Consider the following 24,498-nt stretch of genomic DNA (forward strand, 5'->3'; position numbering starts at 1 on the left):
AATGAAAACACGACGACCCAAAACCTATGGGATGGAGCAAAAGCAGCTCTATGAGGGAAGTTTATAGCAATACAATCCTACGTTAAGAAACAAGAAAAATCTCAAATAAACAACCTAACCTTACAACTAAAGTAATTAGAGAAAGAAGAACAAAAAAACCCCAAAGTTAGCAGAAGGAAAGAAATCATAAAGATAGATCAGAAATAAATGAAAAAGAAATGAAGGAAACGATAGCAAAGATCAATAAAACTAAAAGCTGATTCTTTGAGAAGATAAACAAAATTGATAAACCATTAGCCAGACTCATCAAGAAGAAAAAGGGAAAAGACTCAAATCAATAGAATTAGAAATGAAAAAGGAGAAATAACAACTGACACTACAGAAATACAAAGGATCATGAGAGATTACTACAAGCAACTCTATGCCAATAAAATGGACAACCTGGAAGAAATGGACGAATTCTTAGAAATGCACAACCTTCTGAGACTGAACCAGGAAGAAATAGAAAATATGAACAGACCAATCACAAGCACTGAAATTGAAAGTGAGATTTAAATTCTTCCAACAAACAAAAGCCCAGGACCAGATGGCTTCACAGGCGAATTCTATCAAACATTTAGAGAAGAGCTAACACCTATCCTTCTCAAACTCTTCCAAAATATAGCAGAGGGAGGAACACTCCCAAACACATTCTACGAGACCACCATCACCCTGATACCAAAACCAGACAAAGATGTCACAAAAAAAGAAAACTACAGGCCAATATCACTGATGAAAATAGATGCAAAAATCCTCAACAAAATACTACGAAAGAGAATCTAACAGCACATTAAAAGATCATACACCATGATCAAGTGTGGTTTATCCCAGGAATGCAAGGATTCTTCAATATATGCAAATCAATCAATGTGATACACCATACTAACAAGTTGAAGGAGAAAAACTATATGATCATCTCAACAGATGCAAGAAAGCTTTTGACAAAATTCACACCCATTTAGGATAAAAACCCTCCAGAAAGTAGGCATAGAGGGAACTTCTTACCTCAACATAATAAAGGCCATACATGACAAACCCACAGCCAACATCATCCTCAATGGTGAAAACCTGAAACCATTTCCACTAAGATCAGGAACAAGACAAGGTTGCCCACTCTCACCACTATTATTCAACATAGTTTTGGAAGTTTTACCCACAGCAATCAGAGAAGAAAAAGAAATAAAAGGAGTCCAAATTGGAAAAGAAGAAGTAAAGCTGTCACTGTTTGCAGATGACATGATACTATACATAGAGGATCCTAAAGATGCTACCAGAAAACTACTAGAGCTAATCAATGAGTTTGGTAAAGTAGCAGGATACAAAATTAATGCACAGAAATCTCTTGCCTTCCTATACACTAATGATGAAAAATCTGAAAATGAAATTATGAAAACACTCCCATTTACCATTGCCACAAAGAGAATAAAATATCTAGGAATAAACCTACCTAAGGAGCAAAAGAACTGTATGCAGAAAATTGTAAGACACTGATGAAAGAAATTAAAGATGATACAAATAGATGGAGAGATATACCATGTTCTTGGATTGGAAGAATCAATATTATGAAAATGACTCTACTACCCAAAGCAATCTACAGATTCAGTGCAATCCCTATCAAACTACCACTGGTATTTTTCACAGAACTAGAATAAAAAATTTCACAATTTGTATGGAAACACAAAAGACCCCGAATAGCCAAAGCAATCTTGAGAAAGAAAATCAGAGTTGGAGGAATCAGGCTCCCTGACTTCAGACCGTACTACAAAGCTACAGTAATCAAGACACTATGGTACTGGCACAAAAACAGAAATATAGATCAATGGAACAGGATAGAAAGCCCAGAGATAAACCCACTCACATATGGTCACCTTATCTTTGATAAAGGAGGCAAGAATATACAGTGGAGAAAAGACAGCCTCTTCAATAAGTGGTGCTGGGAAAACTGGACAGCTACATGTGAAAGAATGAAATTAGAACACTCCCTAACACCATACACAAAAATAAACTCAAAATGGATTAAAGACCTAAATGTAAGGCCAGACACTATAAAACTCTTAGAGGAAAACATAGGCAGAACACTCTATGACATAAATCACAGCAAGATCCTTTTTGACCCACATCCTAGAGTAATGGAAATAAAAACAAAAATAAACAAATGGGACCTAATGAAACTTAAAAGCTTTTGCACAGCAAAGAAAACCATAAACAAGACGAAAAGACAACCCTCAGAATGGGAGAAAATATTTGCAAATGAAGCAACTGACAAAGGATTCATCTCCAAAATTTACAAGCAGCTCATGCAGCTCAATATCAAAAAACAAACAACCCATGGGCTTCCCTGGTGGCGCAGTGGTTGAGAATCTGCCTGCCAATGCAGGGGACACGGGTTCGAGCCCTGGTCTTGGAGGATCCCACATGCCACGGAGCAGCTGGGCCCGTGAGCCACAATTACTGAGCCTGCGCGTCTGGAGCCTGTGCTCCACAACAAGAGAGGCCGCGATAGTGAGAGGCCCACGCACTGCGATGAAGAGTGGTCCCCGCTTGCCACAACTAGAGAAAGCCCTCGCACAGAAACGAAGACCCAACACAGCAATCAATCAATCAATCAATAAAATAAATAAATAAATAAGAACGTGAATTTCTTAAAAAAAAAAACCCAATCCAAAAATGGGCAGAAGATATAAAGAGACATTTCTCCAAAGAAGATATACAGATTGCCAACAAACACATGAAAGAATGCTCAACATCATTAATCATTAGAGAAATGCAAATCAAAACTACAATGAGATATCATCTCACAGCAGTCAGAATGGCCATCATGAAAATACCTACAAACAATAAATGCTAGAGAGGGTGTGGAGAAATGGGAACCCTCTTGCACTGTTGGTGGCAATATAAATTGATAGAGCCACTATGGAGAAGAGTATGGAGGGTCCTTAAAGAACTAAAAGTGAACTACCATACGACCCAGCAATCCCACTACTGAGCATATACCCTGAGAAAACCATAATTCAAAAAGAGTCATGTACCAAAATGTTCATTGCAGCTCTATTTACAATAGCCAGGACATGGAAGCAACCTAAGTGTCCATCAACAGATGAATGGATAAAGAAGATGTGGCACATATATACAATGGAATACTACTCAGCCATAAAAGGAAACGGAATTGAGTTATTCGTACTGAGGTGGATGGACCTAGAGTCTGTCATACAGAGTGAAGTATGTCAGAAAGAGAAAAACAAATACCGTATGCTAACACATATATATGGAATCTAAGAAAAAAAAATCGTCATGAAGAACCTAGGGGCAAGATGGGAATAAAGACGCAGACCTACTAGAGAATGGACTTGAGGATACGGGGAGGGGGAAGTGTAAGCTGGGACAAAGTGAGAGAGTGGCATGGACATATATACACTACCAAACGTAAAATAGATAGCTAGTGGGAAGCAGCCGCATGGCACAGGGAGATCAGCTCGGTGCTTTGTGACCACCTAGAGGGGTGGGATAGGGAGAGTGGGAGGGAGGGAGACCGCAAGAGGGAAGAGATATGGGGACATATGTATATGTATAACTGATTCACTTTGTTATAAAGCAGAAACTAACACACCATTGTAAAGCAATTATACTCCAATAAAGATGTTAAAAAAAAATAATAGTCATTTTGATGAAGCCATGAAACCTATGAAAAAAGCCATGCTCCCTATAAAAGCCCAACTTAAGAGACAAAACGCATCAAAAAGAACTGAAAATGTGTTTCCAATTGTTATTTAATTTGGAAACAAGTGTTTCATTAGCGAAAAATCACACATTCATTAAAACGTCCTACCAGCCACTTACTCAGAAAATCTTGTATTCAGCTCTCCCACTGAATTGCAGTCGAACCATCCTATTTCCATTCTCATTATTCTCCTAAAGTACAGTTTTCTCATTTTCTGTATCTGACGAGCTGCCGCAATTACCCAAAAACATATCTGTAAATGGAGCAAGAAATGTTTAGCATAGTGATAAAAATAGTCATTAATTCCTTCTCTTTTCAGAAGAAAATATTTTCACTATGACAGTTGAGAAAAGGACAAAAGTAATTCACAGCATGCCTCTTGTTGGGAATTAAGGTGTGAGCTCTGACATCTGCTGCCGAAAGTGGGGCTGAGCCGAACCACTGTAAACAGGGAAGCCAGAGGCTTGGGTTTGAATCCAGCTCGGCCACTTGCAGAGTTAACCTTATTAAGCTTCACTTCCCTCATGTGTAAAAGAAGGCTTATCACACCAAAAATAAATTATTGCTCTTAAATCACTACTTTTGCATGCCACTTCTGATGAATTTTTCCCCTGAGAAGGCTGCCAATAAGCATTCATACATTGTTTTCCAGCTGTTGGACAATGATTTTCAGAGAAAGTAAGACAAACATTATGACATAAGCAGGGAATCTTGCTGATAGTTTCCCCCATGCAAGAAAAATAGACTGTCATTAAAACTCCAGTGCCAGAACGGTGAAAATTGACTCATTTCTCTTTACAAATAACACTAACTTCCTGGAATTCTTAAATGAATGGAGAGTAGGGGGCATTTATTATTTTTCCTACGTTAGTAGGAAAAAGATGAAATACTTTTCTTCCTTAATAAGAGTTAACTCCAAGCCCTCCCATAACTGAAATCTAGAATATGGATTCAGTTTACAGAACTTGGGTTGGACTGCATTTTGGTGTGACTTTAGCAAAAACAGAGAAAAAGAAAGTCAAGTTTGCTTTCCTCCAACTCCCCACTCCCAGCTTTTTCCAGGTACGAAGAAGGTTCGTACTCGCTCTCCCTGTACGAACACACCCACAACTGTCTATTTCTGAGTTTAGACGAGAGGATGAAGCAGGGAGGGCAGGGGAGAACAAGACACTGAAGCTAAAAGTCTGTTCTCCATTTCTCTGGACAAGCGCTCTTCCCCAACTGAGAGGAAGAATCCTTCCCCACCGTCTGTTGTCTGCCTGAAATAAAGCTGTAGTCCTTGGGACTTCTGAATAGCTTTAAAGAACACACTTTGCATTTCATTGTCACGTCTTTGAACCCAGCTGCTGAACAATAAATAAAACGAAGGCGTCACTAACTTGAATATATCCTGTGACAAGTACCGCGACAGCGATGCCAGCATAGTAACTGGCAAACTTGATCATTTCACTTTCAATGTCCAGAAACCTTCAAAAGAGGGAAAAAATGGTAAGACTCACAGGTAGGATCTAGCTAACAAAGATTGCATTTGTGAGTACAGAGGAATTTAAGATATACATATTGTATGTTTCTATTAAATATGGGTAAGGCGTTTTACCTGTGTAGAATTACAATCGATCCAAATCCCCAAACAGACCTCACGGTATCCATCATAGCAAAGATGCCTATCTCCTTCATTTTTACAGGCAGAGATGCGAGGGTTGTGAAATAATTAATGGGCATTTGTTGGAAGACAGGGGACCCTAGATGGCAGCCCAGAGCTCTGTCCACTGAGGCCCCTTTCACTCATGCTTATCATTAGTGATAGCGCAATCACAGCTAGAGAAATGTTCTAAAAAGCCAGACAAGTGTCTGAAAAGGCACAGGTAGAGAGATGTGTGCTGTAAATCAGGAGGCTTACTGTTACCCGTCCAGCAATCTTAAGCCAGTTTTTCAACTCCTTCCTCTCAGAGTAACACTAGGAGAAATGTGCGTGTCATCTTCCCATAGAGAGAGAAAAACACTTTATTAACCCAGTCTTTGTGCTGACCACAGCCCAGGAATCCTCGCTCCCCAGGACAATTTCTAAGGCTGAAGTCAAAGATCTTGTGGGAAAGCAAGAAAACTGCACAGTATTTTCCCATTACAAGTATCACACTGCAACACAGGGTTTGGAACTGGCAGGGGCAGGGAGGGGAGAAAAAATGATTCTGAAATCGCTTTCGGGAAATAAGAAATTTTATCATTAAAAAATTAACGTATTGGTTGTTGATATACCCGATCCTCAGGGATAAGCTAGATGATGTCCATTTCTTTAGAGAATCAGAAAATAGCATCTTTAGCCTAGATGCTCTCAGTCTACCAGCTTTCTGCTTTCTATCAGGCCTTCCTTTTGTGACCCAAGCTTGAATTGTTCTCTCCCTCTACTGAACTCAGACCAAGTATTTAAGTATAATTTATTTAATTCAGAACGAACTATTATTCCATGGCAGATTTTATTGCCATCTTGCACTATTATTCAATATTTTCATTGAATATATTTATATCGAGTATATTCATGTTTCTCTTGCTAGTAAATTGCAAGCTACTTGACAGCAAAGACTAGGTAAGCTGCTTGCTCTCACTCCCGAAGCCTGGTACAATACCTTACACATTAAGTAGGTACTCAGTGAATGTTTCTTGACTTTTCTTTCACTTGCAAAATACTAATGAGGAAGGGTAACAACTGCCTTGGTCAACCCCTCTGACAATCTCCAAACCAGCTAATATGTCTGTGTTCACCACATTCCGAGTCTTTCATGATGATTTAAGGGAACCCGGAGAATGAAAAAGATCTAGAAAGTCATAAACTTGTATACAAGTATCCATGATCAGAGGCCCTTACAAAAGCTAAGTATCTTTGTATAGAGCATATAATGCAGTATTTATGAGTAAAGACTTCTAATGTATAAATGAGTGCATAATATATATGATATTGATACTATGTATAAAATAGATAACTAATGAGAACCTACTGTATAGCACAGGGAACTCCACTCAATGCTCTGTGGTGACCTAAATGGGAAGGAAATCCTAAAAAGAGGGGATATATGTATACGTATATCTGATTCACTTTGCTGTACAGTAGAAACTGACACAACATTGTAAAGCAACTATACTCCAATAAAAATTTTTTTAAATAAATAAATGAGTGCATACTCTTGGTTTTCTGTTTGTGAAATAAAATTTGTGTGTCCAAAAACAGATAAGTATGAGCATTTGTCAAAAAGTTTTACTTAGATTCCCTGCGGTGCATTTATTCTACAGACACTGAAAGCAGAGGTGAGAGTGCCTGTCATGAAAAACTCAGCTGCCAGTCATGAATGAATGTACTCGACTAAGAGCTCTGAGCACTGACCCAGCTGTGGGATTTACTGGAGCAAAGTTCAGGAGCATTACATCACTGTCGGGGGGTGTGGATAGGACATGTCTAGTTTGTGATTGTTTTCACTCCCGAGGCACCCCAGAGATGAATGGTTAACTCACTTCTATTTGATTCTGGGAAGAAGTCATTAGAATCATTAGAGTTTTAAAGACTACTTGGGAATATTTCTGGGACAACAGAGCAAACCTATCAGAAAAACTGATAGGAAGGAAAAGGGGACGTCAACTTGGTTCCTTTGACTGCACATCAGACTTCATCATCTGCATGGTGGAAAGCTCCTGTGATTATAAAATCCTAGAAAGGATTCTGTAAAGTTTACAGGTGATTTGGGCCACAGGCTGTCTTTCTTTTCAACAAAAAGAAAAACAAAACAAAATTGATACATGCCTACTTGGATAAATTAAGATTCCCCTGACGCACTTGTTGAAGAGAGAAGAGGGGAGAGAAATGACAATTAGAGGGAAAAGGTAAAAGATATTTTACAACGACATGAGGTCTTTCTGACAAGGTGCATTGCCTCACCAGGAGCACTCCTTTCAATGGTTCTGATGCCCTGTAGACCCAGTAGCATTGACACCTTAGAGTGAATATCAATGTCAACCTAAACTGGCAGAAATGTGTCCATATCCTACTTCCAAAATGTTGAAAGGTGCATGTTCATTAATGCATGGGACATTGACCTATGGACAAATGGTTTATCACTGGGTAAAGTTGCTTTATAGAATACCCACACACTAAGGTAGCATATTGCCAGAATGGCTAATGCAATTGTGAGAAATATTACAGAGAGATTATATATGCCCTTTATCTAGTTTTCCCCCAATGGTAACATCTTGCAAAACTATAGGACAATATCACAACCAGAATGTTGACATCAATACAATGAAGAGCAGAATATTCTCATCATTCAAAGATTCCTCTTGTTGCCCTTTGATATATACACATACTTCCATCTTTCTCACATTTCTGGAGGCCAGAAGCCTGAAATCAGCTTCACTGGGTTGAAATTCAGGTGCTGACGGGGTTGTACTTTCTCCAAAGGCTCTAGGGAAGAATTTGTTTCTTCCCTCTTCCAGCTTCTGGTAGCTACTGGCATTCCTGAGCTTGAGACATCACTTCAGTCTCCTCCTTGATAGTCACCTTGCCTCTCTTTTTCTCTCTATAGTCAAATCTCCCTCTGCCTCTTTTTAGTAACTGTCCCTTTAAGAAATTCTAGTGATTGCATTTAGGCCCCACCTGGGTAATCCAGTATAATGTCCCGCAACCCAAGATCTTTAAGTTAATCACATCTGCATAGACTCTTTTTTCCATACAAGGTAACATTTGCAGATTCCAGGGATATCCTACATATCTTTGGGGACCATTATTCAGCCTACTGGAGCTACAGTCAAAATATAGATACTGGGGCTTCCCTGGTGGCACAGTGGTTAAGAATCCGCCTGCCAGTGCAGGGTGCACGGGTTTGAGCCTTGGTCCGGGAAGATCTCACATGCCGTGGAGCAACTAAGCCCATGCACCACAACTACTGAGCCTGCGCTCTAGAGCCTGCGAGCCACAACTACTGAGCCCACGTGCCTAGAGCTCGTGCTCTGCAACAAGAGAAGCCACCACAATGAGAAGCCTGTGCACCGCAACGAAGAGTAGCCCCCTGCTCAACACAACTAGAGAAAGCCTGCACGCAGTAACGAGGACCCAACGCAATCAAAAATTAATTAATTAATTAATTAATTAAAAAATATATAGATACTAGCAAGTGTTGGTAAGAATGTGAAGAAATTGGAAGCCTCACACATGTTAGTGGGAATGTAAAATGGTACAGCCACTTTGAAAAACAGTCTGGAAGTTCTGCAAATGGTTAAACATTTATTTATCATATGACCCAGAAATTCCACTCCTAGGTATATACTCAAGAGAATTGAAAACATATGTCCACAGGAAACCTTGTACATAAATGTTCATAGCTGCATCATTTGTAATAATCAAAAAGAAGAAGCAACTCAAATGTCCATCAACTGATGAATGGATAAATCCCCTCAATATATCCACGTTATAAATGTATTATATCCATACAATGAAATATTATTCATCAATAAAAAGAAATGAAGTATGATTCACGCTACAATGTGGATGAACCTTGAAAACATTAGGCTAAGTTAAAGAAGCTAGTCACAAAGGACCACATATTATATGATTCCATTTACATGAAATGTCCAAAATAGGCAAATCTACAGAGACAGAAAATAGATTCGTGGTTGTCTAGGGCTGAGGGGGGATGGAGAATTGGGGAGTGAAATTTAAGGGGTAGGGGAGTTGTGTGCCAATAAAAGTGTTCTAAAATTGATTGTGGTGATGAATGCACAGCTCTATGAATATACTAAAAACTATTGAGTTTTATACTTTAAGTGGGTGAATTTTATGGTATGTGAATTGTATCTCAATAAAGCTGTTTTTCAAAGTACATTGTCTTAAAGTGTCTAACTTCAAAATAGTACTTGAGTGCACAAGCTAAATGTACATTGCTAAGAAAATAGACTGAAATCCAAGAGAAAGTACAGACTTAGATTTTTGCATCGATGCATCCATATGTGGGGCAGGTAAGGACACAAACTTCCCAATGGCTGTGGTAGTGAGCCTCCAAGGAGCCCTTGATTGTTTTTGTCTCCTGATATTCACACTCTTGTGTAATCCTCACCAAAAGTATACCAGGGCTGGTCTGTGTGACCAACAGAAAATGGCAGAAATGATAGTATGTCACTTCCACAATTAAGTTACAAGACTTTGTAGCCTCCATTTGAGTTTCTACACTGTAATTGGATAAAAGAAAAGAAAAGTATGGGGCTTCCCTGGTGGCGCAGTAGTTAAGAATCCGCCTGCCAATGGAGGGCACACGGGTTCGAGCCCTGGCCCAGGAAGATCCCACATGCCATGGAACAACTAAGCCCGTGCACCACAACTACTGAGCCTGTGCTCTAGAGCTCGTGTTCCACAACTACTGAGCCCATGTGCCACAACTACTGAAGCCCACGTGCCTAGAGCCCATGCTCTGCAACAAGAGAAGCCACTGCAATGAGAACCCCGTGCACTGCAACGAAGAGTAGCCCCCGCTTGCTGCAACTAGAGAAAGCCCACGTGCAGCAACAAAGACCCAACACAGCCAAAAATTAAAAATAAAATTAAAAAAAGAAAGAAAAGTAAACTGCATTGTGATATTTCCTTTTTTCTTCTTCTTTCATTCTGTTACCTTATTATTTGACTATTCTGAGCAAATAAATTCTGAGAAGCTAATCAGGAGGCCTAACGTTCTGTAATCCTTTTTAGCCTTATTCACCGAGAGCCATTTGGAAGGCTCCAGCCTAAAATTCCATCCAATGGATTACAATTGATATGTGGAAACCTATACAATGAAAGAGAAAATCCAGCTCCTACATTATACATGCATGCTTATGTTGATAAAATCATTGAGTTGCTTTGTATAGTACGAGACTAACACACCAATTATAATAAGTGGAGACATTGTACTTTTAATGATATACTTTTTCCAAGAAAGAAAGTTGTGAAAGAGTTGGGTAATTTTGGAGGCATGTTTACTACTTACAGGTAAGAAAATGTCCCCTCCCTCTCTTCTGTCCCACCCAAGTCCATTTTCACAGTGATCTTACCACACGAAAGCTAAACATTTATTCAGAAGTGCAACAAACTGTATTCATGTCAATGACCATAATAACCCACAATTAAAATATTTAACTTATCAATGGAGTTCCTGGTAAAGGAAAGGCCTGAGAAAGGTGTGGTCCACACAATCAAATATCTATTTACATGTTTGGTATCATGTGAATTCAGCCAAAGCCAAGGAATTTCTGAAAGCCCCTATTTGCTCTGAATTATTTGCTCACCCTCTAGTATAGGACCCAGTAAAAATGAATAAAGTAATGGGTAGCCATGGTGAATTCCTTTCTAATGGATGCCAGTGATGCAGATGTTAAAGGCAGATTCATTCTTTAGTTCATCTAATAAATATTTATGAGGATTTGAGACAAAATATGTCTCAAATTTTGGTCCCTCTAACATTTATTTCCAATTTTTAAGACATAACAGGATATACTTTCAGGGATTTTCCCTTGAAGAATTTATCTTCATGCATTATTAATGACTGGGGTCAATTTACATCATACATAAGTCTGAATGGATTTTTTTCAAAGGGGGAAAACGGATTAGCTTACATTTTGTAGTCATACCACTCTGTAAAAATCAGTTCAATTCTGTTCTCCAACATAAATGAAAGACTTAAAAGACTGTCATTGGGAATTCCCTGGCTGTCCATTGGTTAGAACTCCATGCTTTCACTGCTGAGGGCTCAGATTCAATCCCTGGTTGGGGAACTAAGATCCTGCAAGCCACGTGGTACAGCCAAAAAAAAAATACTGTCATTGAAGACAGTCTCTCTTCTATGCAAATTGTTCTGAGTATTACTTCCAAATTTAGAAGAGAAATATACATATTTAGACATTGGAAATTTATATCTTATGAGTAGGCTTATTATTTGTTAAGGCTAATTCTGCACATTGTATGTTATTCTGTACTTTCCTGTCAAGTGCTAACCAGGTTATAACTACATACTTATTTGCATGGTCGTTGATTTCATTATGGTCTCACCAACTAGACCCAAGCTCCACAAAGACAAGGACCATGATTCATAAGGTACCACTGTATCCATGATGCTTACACATTTTCCTGGTACATAATTAGTGTTCCAAAAATTTTGGTTAAATTAGTAGATGAAGGAAAGATGCTAACAACAAATAATATTATGGAAGAACATCAGTGATTTAGAAGGATTTGTCATAATCTGGAATTAAGTCTGTAGAAAAATTTTTAAATGAAGGAGAAAAATATAAATTCACTTGGGGGTGCCATCCCAAGTGTCTTCTAGCTAGGATGTGCCCTGCCCTTGGTTCTTGAACCTGAGTGGGTTCATACGTGCAAATGAGCTTGTTCTGGCCCTGAGGCAGCATGAGGCAGGCTGCAAAGTCCATGCTATGACAGTGAGTCAACTCTGTGTACACTACAGACTCACTGATTACAAGGCAGCCTGTCGGGCTTATCACAGACAGAACAGGAGCATGGTGAGCTCTGGTTAATTCTGCATGGCTGTCTTCTATTCATAGCACCACATCACTCTTCCACAGAAACTCAACCGTTAACTGAGACCAGCGGCCCCTATTCCAAGTCCTAGAGCACAGGAATGATGAAATTCCCATTGTAGAGAGAAGGCTGGGGATCAAGTGGGTCATCAGCCATGGCCACAGCAGCTGGGGAACAGGAGGGAGGAGAGGAAGAAAGAAAGAAAGAAAGGAAAGAAAGAAAGAAAGAAAGAAAGAAAGAAAGAAAGAAAGAAAGAAAGAAAGAAAGAAAGAAAGAAAGAAAGAAGAAAGGAAGGAAGGAAGGAAGGAAGGAAGGAAGGAAGAAGAAAGAAAGAAAGAAAGAAGAAAGGAAGGAAGGAAGGAAGGAAGGAAGGAAGGAAGGAAGGAAGAAAGAAAGAAAGAAAGAAAGAAAGAAAGAAAGAAAGAAAGAAAGAAAGGAAAGAAAGAAAGAAAAGAAAGAAAGAAAGAAAGAAAGAAAGAAAGAAGGAAGGAAGGAAGGAAGGAAGGAAGGAAGGAAGGAAGGAAGGAAGAAAGAAGAAAGGAAGAAAGGAAGGAAGGAAGGAAGGAAGAAAGGAAGAAAGAAAGAAAGAAAGAAAGAAAGAAAGAAAGAAAGAAAGAAAGAAAGAAAGAAAGAAAGAAAAGAAAGAAAGAAAGAAAGAAAGAAAGAAAGAAAGAAAGAAAGAAAGAAAGAAAGAAAGAAAGAAAGAAAGGAAGAAAGGAGAGAGGGAGAGAGGCAGGGAGGGAGGGAGGGAGGGAGGAGGAAACAGGAAAGAGGGAAAAGGAAGTCTTGGATATGAGACATGACAATGACTCAAGTAAAATTCATGGGTCATCCTCCAACGGCATCAAGTATTGGTAGTGTCATCCTCAAGCCTGTGGCCTACAAAGTGGTGACATTTGGGTGATGTATTTAATGAGCAATTTCCAGTTCTGGGTCTTGCTGTTGTTGTTGGTAAGCTTTAAAAACCCGGTAGGACAGGAAGAACTTCAGGGCAGAGTAATTTATAGAAATACGGGTAAATTTATGTTTCTTTTTGCTCTGTGTTAGACACCACTCCAGCTCAGTCCATAAGATTCTCTTCACACATTTTGAATTACAATCCAAGATACAAGCCAAAAAAGTGAAAAGTAAAAAATAGCAGCCTACCCACAGCGCGTTCCATTTGTCACGTTCTGGTAGAGGGAGCCGTTGGTCCATACTATCGTGTTATTCACACATGCTTTTCCAGGGATCTTGAGTTCTTGTAATTCCATGTCATACTCAATAGAAACATCTGTCATTGTGCCAAAAATCAGTAGTACGCCTGGATAGGCTACTCCATGGAGAAATGCACATAAACTTCCCACAAACATCAGCCAAATGTCAGTCTTTGAAGAAAATCGAAACTTGAAAAACAAAGGATTCAGAGATCATCTATGGGTGAAAAGCAGGAGAGGTAGGAGGACTATTTAATTTTAGTTACTAGATTCTGATAAATAGTATTCAACACCAAGTCTAAGGGAATCATCATAATTGAAAGGCAGAGTTCTCACTAATATTGAAATAAATGGTACATCGATTATCTAAATCATTAGACTCTTACATTGTTAGTTCATGTTATCTCTTTCCTAGTCTCTTAATTCATTCTCTTTATCTCAGGAGCTGACTTTAGTTCTTAGATATTCATTCCCAGCTTAAGGGGGAAACAATCACTGGCACAGATGCTATTGCCATGTAGATATTCTGTGTGGGTTATTCAGCAACTGTATAAATTGGCTCCCAGAACTGATATTGACAATGAAGAGTGCCTATTTGTGCCCAGAAATGCCTCCACTCTGAAAATTTGAGAAAAATACCTACACTATGGAATTTCTAAAGACGTCATAAGAATAAGTATACATGACATGATTACCATGATAATTTTCCTTACTAAAATGATAATTAGGGGTTTAGTGATTATCTTCTAGAACACTTTTATGATCTACCAGATAGAATTTGTGTGTTTAATCAGCAATAAATTTCTAACTGCTATTTAACATGTTATCACGTAGACAGTTTATGACTGAAAAAGTGATCATCGTAGTTAAAAAACTTGCCAATGTGACTATAACATTTCCTCCGCCACCTGAACAATTCACAGTGGCAAAACCTGTGCCATAAATCAGCACAGTTTTATTACCAATTGAAAGAAGCCAACTTGACTGCTGCCACCTTTCTTCTTCTTATCTTCTAACCTGAGGAGAAAAACACAGGGGTTTACAGACCGTCCTTTCCAAAACAATGAGAAATTCTCCCTAGATGGTGATTTTATGAGTCATTCTTTAGTAAGAAAGAAAGCCCTCACTAGCTGCAAAATTCTTTCCAAAACTGGTATCTTAAAAACTAACCAGGGGGCTTCCCTGGTGGCGCAGTGGTTAAGAATCCGCCTGCCAATGCAAGAGACACGGGTTCGAGCTCTGGTCCGGGAAGATCCCACATGCCGCGGGGCAACTAAGCCTGTGCGCCACAACTACTGAGCCTGCGCTCTAGAGCCTTTGAGCCACAACTACTGAAGCCCGTGAGCCGAGAGCCCGTGCTCCGCCACAAGAGAAGCCACCGCAATGAGAAGCCTGCACATCACAACGAAGACCCAACGCAGCCAAAAATAAATAAATAAATTTATTTTTAAAAAAACTAAAACGAAAACTAACCAACAAGGACCTACTGTATAGCACAGGGGACTCTGCTCAATATTCTGTAATGGCCTAAATGGGAAAAGAATTTGAAAAGGAATAGATACATGTATATGTATAGCTGAATCACTTTGCTGTGAAACTAGCACAGCATTGTTAATCAACTATACGCCACTATAAAATAAAAAAATTTATTTAAACTGGCTATTACTTTCAGATTTACCTCTTCTAGAGATTTCAGTATAGCTGTATCTCTTGTTCAGTAGAGATTCACTGAGGTCTTTCTGAGAGGTGCTGAGAGAAAATAAAAAGTACTCTGTACTCCCAGTTACAGTAGCAAATAACTATTGGACCTCAGCTTTGAACCTTGGCCTCTTTCTACCTACATTTCCTTATAAGTTGAGGTGGTTGGATTATCTGATTTATAGCTTCCTTCTCGCACTTAAAATTTTTACATAGTGTTGATATGATAAAAAATTGTTGATATGATAAAAAATTAGTGTTGATATGATAAAATAGTGTTGATATGATAAAAAATTCAAAAAAACTCCCATACTTCCCATAAAATCATATTTACTTATTATTTCTTTTTTTTTTTAATTTATTTTATTTATTTATTTTTGGCTGTATTGGGTCTTTGTTGCGGCGCGCGGGCTTCCTCTAGTTGCATCGAGCGGGGGCTACTCTTCCTTGCAGTGTGCAGGCTTCTCCTTGTGATGGCTTCTCTTGTTGCGGAGCACGGGCTCTAGGCATGCGGGCTCAGTAGTTGTGGCTTGCAGGCTCTGGAGCGCAGGTTCAGTAGTTGTGGCGCACGGGCTTAGTTGCTCCGTGGCATTTGGGATCTTCCCGGACCAGGGCTTGAACCCATGTCCCCTGCATTGGCAGGTGGATTCTTAACCACTGTGCCACCAGGGAAGTCCCGACTTATTATTTCTTATTCATTTTATTGCTCATAAAATTGTACTCAACCCATTCTTGAACTTTTCAACTCCAGGGATCTCCACTTCACCTGAGTCATCCATTCATGAATATACCCCAGGTCTTGTTTTCACCAGGAACTAGTCTACTCTATCGGCTCTTTGGGACTGAGCATGCATCTTGTTTTCTCACTTCCTTCCTCCTTCCATACCTATTTGTCATCTCAGTTGAGACCCGCAGTCCTTTAAACTCTCCATTTACTTACGATCACTAAACCCCATCAAGATGCTGTTTCCTTACTCAGGCATCCTAGGTCCCACTGCTGGCCATTTGGACCACACTTTCACCATCATCCTCAATCCTTTTCCCCAAATCCAGCCTTGGAAACCCCATCTCTGCAGTCAGCCAGCTGTTCCTCCTTCTCCTGAAGCCAGGCTGCTGGACCTGCTAGAGACAACCTCTCCACCATCTGAAAGGTGCTGCACATGCTGTGCTTAGCACTTGGCTGCCCTAAGCTTCCCCTCTAGCTCAGAGTAGAATCACAGATCCTTGCTGACACATCCACAGCCCTCCGTGGTCTGGCCAGTTAACTCTCTGACCTTGTTTTCTCCTACTTCACTCCAATTTTCACCACCCGAGCCACCTGGCCTCTTTGCTGACTTTTGTCCATGCCAAATTTGTTCCCACCTCTGGGTGTTTGCACTTGCTACTTCCTCTCACCAAAATGCTCTTTCTTCAGATATCTGCATGGCCAACTCCCTCACCTCCTTCATACCTTCTCTCCAAAGTCACCTTCTCAATGGAGCCTTCCATGGCCAAAGTCTTTAAAATTTCAACTCTCCCCTACACCATTTCAAATGTCCATTTCCATGTTTACTTGTTTCTTCTTAGAAAGGGAGTGATAAATTATCACTAGCTCCCAGGCTATATATTTTATTTATTTATAGTGTTTATTATGTATCCCTCACTAAGGGAGGGAGCTCTTCAAGGGCATGTGAGTTCCTCAAGGACAGAGATATTTGCCTACTTTGTTCTTTTCTATATCCTCAGCACCTAAGCCCAGTAGGCCCTCAATTAATATTTGTGGAATGAATGAATGAGTATGGTCTCCAGCCTCAGCTCAACCCACAGCACTGTACTTCATCCCTCTACAGATTGTACCCATTCCCCTCAGCAGCTTTATCAAATTTTCACTGTCATCTTCTCATCCTACGTTACCACACTTATCAGGAGAAAGGTTCATATCCTCTAAAGACCAAAGCACTCACTCAGCTTCCCTGCTCACCCTCATTGCAGCTCATTCATCTGCATCCATGCCCTTTTCCATCTCTTTCCCACCCAGTGAGAAAGAACGGTTCTTCTGCGCCCAGCTGACCCTACCATTCCAAGTCCAAAGCTAATGTTACCACACCTACCACCTCCCGCTGCCATGAATTACTTAAAATGTCTTAAATACCTTCAACCTCTCCCTTTCCGCCACTTCTATTTCAGAAACTTAGCTGGTACCTTCTTGTTTTCTAAATTAGATTCCTTTAATCCTGCCCTCATGCTGAGTATGATTAAGTGACATTTGTTTATAAGAGAATTTAAACTCTTAAAGAGAAACATCTAATAATTACATTTTAGGCTTCTACTATTTGCTTTGGGGAAGAATTGGGCTTTCTTCTCTGTACCCATGAAATCATACTTGTCCAATTTTTCCTCTGCTCATTTAGGTCAGAAATTCTGTGGTGTTCCTGGACATACAGGGGAGATTTGGACCTAATCCAGAAGGAATATTCCCAAAGGTTTTTGAAATCAAATTATGGTAATGTTTAAAAGAGAAAAAGAATGGATTATATATACCATTTTGTAGGCAGTGCAATGTGTGTAAAAATATTGTTTCTGCTTTGTGCCTTTTATGGGAATACTAGGAAATTATTTTGAAGATGTGATGCATTGTTGAGTAATCACTTACTTTGATTTCTTATCATTGTCATCTGTCAGGATAAAAACAATACATAAAGCAGTTAATAATAATGACAAAATGAAACATAGTCATTAACAATTTTACTCTGGAAAAACATTTCTATAATTACTTTTATTCATGGAACAATGCAAAATAATTATTTGCTTTTTCATCTTTCTCTCTCTCTCTCTCTCCATATTATAGAAGACATTTTTTCACATTCAGGACTGCTGCCTTGACTACATTTCTTGACTTTTCTCCAGAAAATGAAATCTTTTTACCTTCTGGATGTCAACTAAAGACCAATATTTCTAAATTAGCTAAAGAAAGTCTGATTTTTTGAACTACCAAATAAAATGAATATTTATTTCTTTTTTGGTTCTTCATAAACATCAGAATTTGTCTACTTAAAATGTGGACCACAAATCAACTAAACGATAAGATGTCATTGACACCCCCATGCCAGTAGAAGCCATAGGATTGAGTCACATACTATTTTCCCCAGCATAGGTCAGAGTAGATGGAGGGGAGGAGGTGAAAGTGGGAGCTCAAGGTCCTGAGTGTAGGGAAACCACAAGGAAAGGAACCTGAGGTGCTAATGCCAACCATTGTCATAGGACAGCACATCTTGGTTCCCCTGGCATTTAAATTTCACGTCATTTCATTTCACTAAGAGTAAAGAAGCATTACAGTGTAGATAGAGATTAACCTCCTAGGTTTGGGAATCAGAACCAGATTAGGATTACAGCTCCATTAATTATTAGTCACACGATCTTTGCCAAGTTTTCAAAAATGTATCCAACTCTCTGTTTCCTCTTCTATAAAATGTAAAATCATAGGATTTAAAAAAAAAAAAAGATAGCTTAGAATCATCTGCCCTCACTACACACCATGTACTAGTGCTATACACATTACCTCACTCTGGCCAGCAGTCTTTGTACTGTTCCTCTCAGGGAGCAGCACTCACTAAACATTTGCTACTATAATCAATTATAACAATATACGAATAAAGGTAATAATAATAGCCAATGCTAGAACAACCCTACTCTACCCAGGGAAGAGATATTTATAGGTGAGATGTTTTCACTCACCCAGGATTTGTGCATTCTTACCTAGCACTCTCAGCCATTCCATTAGATGGATTCTAGGGAGAAACACCTAGAGTATGTTAGAAGACCATCCAGTAACAGTTCTACTTATTGCCATTGATTTTTCTCTTCTCCTTAAACCTTCACTAGCTTGTTCCACTTTTGTTCTCACCTCTCTTTGTACAAGAGACAGTAAGAGAAAAAGGCCACTTACATGATCTGTCTGACTCAAAACCATGATTGTCCTCTCCAGATTTCTTCATGCTGAGAAGAATTACCGAGTCAGACATGGTAATTGCAGTCCACAGCCAACAACACTAGAAAATAAAATAAAAGAATCATTGTGATTATTATTTATTTTCTCTTCCTTAATCAAAGTAGTCAAGTGAAAGAATAATTTGGTTCAAGAAATTATCTTCATTAACAATCTCAGACAAAAGTATGTTTTTTAAATTGGTTAATAACCCCATGAAAGAGTCTGATTATTAGGAAAGATAAACCCAAACCATTGATTATGGCTTTCTCTGGTTGCTGGATGGATAGTTGTTTTTTATTTATTTGTTCTTTCTGCTTATTTGTGCTTGCTTGTTTGATTGATTGATTTTTTTTAATGAGTAAAAATAAAAATCACTAGAAGGGCACAGCCAACTGATGACATTCTTGGGTCAGTAGAGCTGACCAACAACACCCAAATACTGGTGGGTAGGTTTCAGTGCTCCTTTGTAAACGCAGCCCCTAGATCCAGAATATGGAAAGTCCAGCATGGACCAGGAGAACTGCTACCTAATTCATTTTATAAAACAAGTATAACCTTGACATCAAAACAAATAAAAATTTTATAAGAAAAAAATAGAATTATAATTATTTTTGAAAATAGAGTTTAGAATGCTAAATATGTTCAATATAATCTAGTAGTTTATGAAAAGAACATAGTGAGCCATGTTGATCCCAGAAATGCAATGATTGTCTAATGTAAAAAAATTGGATCATCCTGATAGATGCAGAAAAAGTATTCAGTAAAAATTAATATCCATTCCAGATGTTTAAAAGCCCATAAAATTAGAAAAATCATTATGTTGCAACCCAATGAATGAATTTGGGTACTGATCAGTGACAAATACTAAAACCATTCATTGAAATACTGGCAAAGATTAAATATCCAATAGTGCAAAGAGTTGTGAAGATATAAAGACATTACACTAAGTTGTCAAATCTCCTTAAGCTTCTCTTAGCCATGACAATTTCTCATAAATTTCTTCTTTCTGATGATTTTGACAGTTTTGAGAAGTACTGAGCAGTTATTTTATAGAATGTTCCTGAAATTGGGATTTATCTGCTGTTTTTCTCATGATTAGTCAGGAGTTGTGTGTTTTGGGAAGGAAGACCACAGAGATAAAGTACCCTTCTCATTACGTCATATCAAATGTACTATCAAGATGATGGTATCTATCAACATGATTTATACAAAATAAATTTTAAAAAATGAACTCAGTATTAAGAAGCAGAGTGAGAGGGACCTCCCTGGTGGTCCAGTGGTTAAGAATCCACCTGCCAATGCAGGGGACACGGGTTCGATCCCTGGTGCGGGAAGATGCCACATGCCGCGGGGCACCTAAGCCCGTGTGCCACAATTACTGAGCTCATGCACCGCAACTACTGAAGCCCATGGGCCTACAGCCCGTGCTCCACAGCAAGAGAAGCCACCACAGTGAGAAGCCTGCACACCACAACAAAGAGTAGCCCCCGCTTGCCGCAACTAGAGAGATCCCACGCGCAGCAGTGAAGACCCAGCACAGCCAAAAAAAAAGTGCAGAGTGTGAAACATTAACTATGTAGTTTATGAGGTCAGTTAAAAAAATACTATAAAAAACAAATTCAGAATTCTTTTATCCAACAACAAAATTTCTTTAATATAACAATATTACATTCAGGCTGCAATGTTTGCTGGTTATACCATTTTTGAAATTTTGACCAAAATTTTTTTTTCAAAAAGCAAAGAAAAAAACTCTTTGTTAATGAGAAAATAATAAAACAACTTGAACCATAGTTGTAATATTGCATTTCCTAATTTTAAAATGAGACGTTTTTTAAAACTCCTGTCTCCAATTATTTTTTTTCCTGGCTTAGCTCTTCATTTAAAAAGGTTTCTTTTCACTGGTGTGCAAATATTTGGCAGTGTTTAGAGGCCATTGGCATAGTGTCTTGCCTGTGACTTTGGAGTTCCACAGATCCCAGTACTGTCTACGGCTTCACTCTATGTTGTTGGATATGTTTTTTAACCTTTCTCCAGGCCCTGATTTCTCCACCTTTTAAGTCAATGGAATACTACTCAGCCATGAGAAAGAAGGAAATCCTGCCGTTTGCAACAACGTGGATGGAACTTGAGGACATTATGCTTAGTGAGATAAGCCAGACAAAGAAAGACAAATATTGTATGATCTCACTTTTATGTGGAAACTAAAAAAGCTGAACTTGTAGAAACAGAGAGTAGGATGGTGGTTACCAGGGCCCGGGGGCTTGGGGGGAGCTGGGGAGATGTTGTTAAAGGGTACGAACTTGCAACTAGAAGATTAGTAAGTTCTGGACATCTAATACACAGCACAGTGATAACAGTCAACAATACTGTATTGTGTACTTCAAAGTTGCTAAGAGACTAGATCTTAAATGTCCTTATCACAAAAAAGAAATAATAATTATGTGATGTGATAAAGGTACTAGCTACAGCTACAGTGGTAATCATATTGCAATAAATAAATGTATCAAATCAACATGTTTTATACCTTAAACTGACACAATGTTATATGTCAACTATATATCAATTAAAAAATTAACTAATTAATTTTTTGGAAGGGTGAATTTGCCCTTTCGTTTTAGCTGGGACATCATCTTTTCCTGCCCTCAGACATCTGCACTTCTGGTTCTTGGGCCTTCAGATTCCAACTGGAACTACACCACTGGCTTCCCTGGGTCTCCAGTTTGCAGATGGCAGATCGTAGGACTTCTCAGCCTCTATAATCACATGACTCATAATAAATCTCTTTCTATGTATCTATATATAATCCTATTCTTTCTGTGCCTTTGCAGAACCCTGGCTAGTTCAGTTAGTATTCTATGAGATTGTTTATTTCTTATAGGAGAATAACACAGCTTAGCTGTGAGTGCCAGCCCAGCAACCAAATATCTGGGACTGTTCTTTTGTTTGTTTTCTTTCTCAGCATTCAATGCATCACTCTGGACTTCGGTAGTCCACTCCAAGGAGCTATATTTTAAAAGACACACTCTCTCCAGTGCTACAGGACATGCATCGGTTGTTCAGTCAGAAACGTAAGCTAGGGGACTTCCCTGGTGGTGTAGTGGTTAAGAATCAGCCTGCCAATGCAGGGAACACGGGTTCGAGCCCTGGTCTGGGAAGATCCCACATGCCACGGAGCAACTAAGCCCATGCGCCACAACTACTGAGCCTGCGCTTTAGAGCCCACGAGCCACAACTACTGAAGCCCGTGCGCCTAGAGCCCGTGCTCCACAACAAGAGAAGCCACCGCAATGAGAAGCCCATGCACTGCAATGAAGAGTAGCCCCCTCTTGCCGCAACTAGAGAAAGCCAGCGTGCACCAACGAAGATCCAACACAGCCATAAATAAATAAATAAATTATAAAAAGAGAAAAAAAAAAAGAAACGGAAGCTAGTTGCCTTATCTCTGGTCAATTCCGTGATGACTTTTAAAGGCCATTGTGTTGAAAATGTTAATTACTTGTGTGCACCCACAAAGATAGTAGTAATTTTATAACACTACATTTGGAGAAGTGCAATGAGATATTAAAATTACTAGAAAGAATAAACGAAGACTTTGCTTGTGGTATTTTCCAGAAAAAAACGATGTTTCCAAAATTAGATGTTAGATGAATGGCCTCATACCATTATAAGTGTATCCTGATGTATCATTAGACCATGTTTTCCCCACTGGTTAATTCCCTTTTTATTAGATGAGATCCTGGGAAATTCTTAGAGCAGATGCTGGAGAACATCTCTGTTAGTCTCTGAAACCCTGGAAACATAGTGGGAATCTAGATTTCAGTGACAAGCACATTTGTTGTACAGAGTGGTGAGAGCATGTCTCTTCCTCACTTGGTACATTTATGATTTAAGAGTGCAAGCAGATGTCATGTCATCTAATTCTACTCTCTCAGCTATTATCTATAGCATTTAAGCTAACAATTTGCTCTGGAGCTTCCTGAAGCGTGTGAAAGGTACTTGGGTATCATGCATTGCAAGAAGCTTTAATTAGGGTTTCTTAACAATTTACAATAACAAAATTGTACTTTAACCCACACAAAAGAACTCAGATTTGAAAATAACTTACCAAGCTATTTCCTCTTCACTCTGCCTTTTTATATAGTAAATTATTTTAATCTCTAAAAAATCTCTTTGGGAACAGATTGAGAATTTTCAAGGTCTCCCAGAAAAATTGTCTTTCAATAAACTTAAGAGAATCTAGAAGTTAAAAGTAGGAAATAAAGCTTTCTAAGCACTGATCAGCAGATTTTGGCCACCTAATCATGGAATCCCCCAAGAATTCTGAATCGCCCACGCCAACACCAGTTTCCCCCTCTGCCAAATGGTACGTGGTCTATACCCTGAGTACTACCTGCGCTTCTGTTTAACTCTCCAGGGTCAAAGTTTCTTTTTCTTTGATAAAATGTGTAAACTTATCAACACAGAAATCCACATTAGAGAACAGTCTCCTGACCTTTATTGGTAGTAATAGCAAGGATTTTTCTACCTTAGAACATTAGCAACAGCATTCTGGAAGACAACTGCCGGGGATGAGAGAGAGGAGACAGAGAGCAACACCTGGATGGTCGCCCAAGAGAACCTGGGACAGTGAGAGACCTCAGAGAAGGGGCGAAGGGAGCAGCGGCACAAGGGGTTGAGGCTGTCAAAGCTGGAGGAGATACAGGCTCTATAGGCCGTGCCAGGAGGAAATCAAAGATCCTGAGGCCAACACGTCAGAGCCCACCATGGGCCATCACACCAAGGCTGCTAGTGTGACCTCAAGACACCAGCCTGGAGCAAAAGATGAGTGGGCTGACCTTCACCAAAAGCTGGGTCAACACTAGCAACTGGCTGTTGATACTGCAGAAGAATTGGGAAAGAAAGGAAGGGAGGGAGGGAGGAAGGAAAGAAGGGAGGAAGGAAGGAAGGAAGGAAGGAAGGAATGAAGGAAGGAAGGAAGGGGGAAGGAAAGAGAGAAGGAAGGAAGGAGGGAAGGAAGGAAGGAAGGAGGGAGGAAGGAAGGAAGGAAGGAAGGGGGAAGGAAAGAAGGAAGGAAGGAAGGGGGAAGGAAAGAGAGACAGAAGGAAGGAGGGAAGGAAGGAGGGAGGTAAGGAAGGAACAGGTTGGGGTAAAAACTGTTCTCCCAGGAGCTGGAATCCTTCCAGGCTGAAGGATATGATAATAACCAGGACATTCAGCCCACTGCCTGGTTTTGTACATAACGTTTTCTTGGGACACAGTCATGCCTATTTGTTTTCATTTTGCCCTTGGCTGCTTTGGGGCTACAATGGCAGAGTTGAGTTGCTGTGACAGAGAC

General features: G+C 39.4%; 1 protein-coding gene across 3 annotated transcripts in view; it reads right to left on the bottom strand.

Moving 5' to 3' along the window:
• The window catches only part of ABCB11 (ATP binding cassette subfamily B member 11), a 145,502-nt gene that overhangs the window by 67,949 nt on the left and 53,055 nt on the right, over positions 1-24,498 (bottom strand). For 2 of the 3 annotated variants that reach the window (XM_082465330.1, XM_082465331.1), the window contains 6 exons: positions 19,122-19,224; positions 17,829-17,850; positions 14,461-14,515; positions 13,449-13,687; positions 5,137-5,224; positions 3,877-4,010 (listed from right to left, as the gene is read on the bottom strand). In XM_082465330.1, the coding sequence (XP_082321456.1) occupies positions 3,877-4,010; positions 5,137-5,224; positions 13,449-13,687; positions 14,461-14,515; positions 17,829-17,850; positions 19,122-19,197 (614 nt within the window). In that variant the 5' untranslated portion in view covers positions 19,198-19,224. Of the gene's footprint in view, positions 1-3,876; positions 4,011-5,136; positions 5,225-13,448; positions 13,688-14,460; positions 14,516-17,828; positions 17,851-19,121; positions 24,096-24,498 lie in introns of those variants that run through there. The other variant, XM_082465332.1, reaches the window with a different exon arrangement.

The sequence above is a fragment of the Balaenoptera physalus genome (assembly GCF_965194825.1).
Source record: "Balaenoptera physalus genome assembly, chromosome: 6".
NCBI lineage: Eukaryota > Metazoa > Chordata > Mammalia > Artiodactyla > Balaenopteridae > Balaenoptera > Balaenoptera physalus.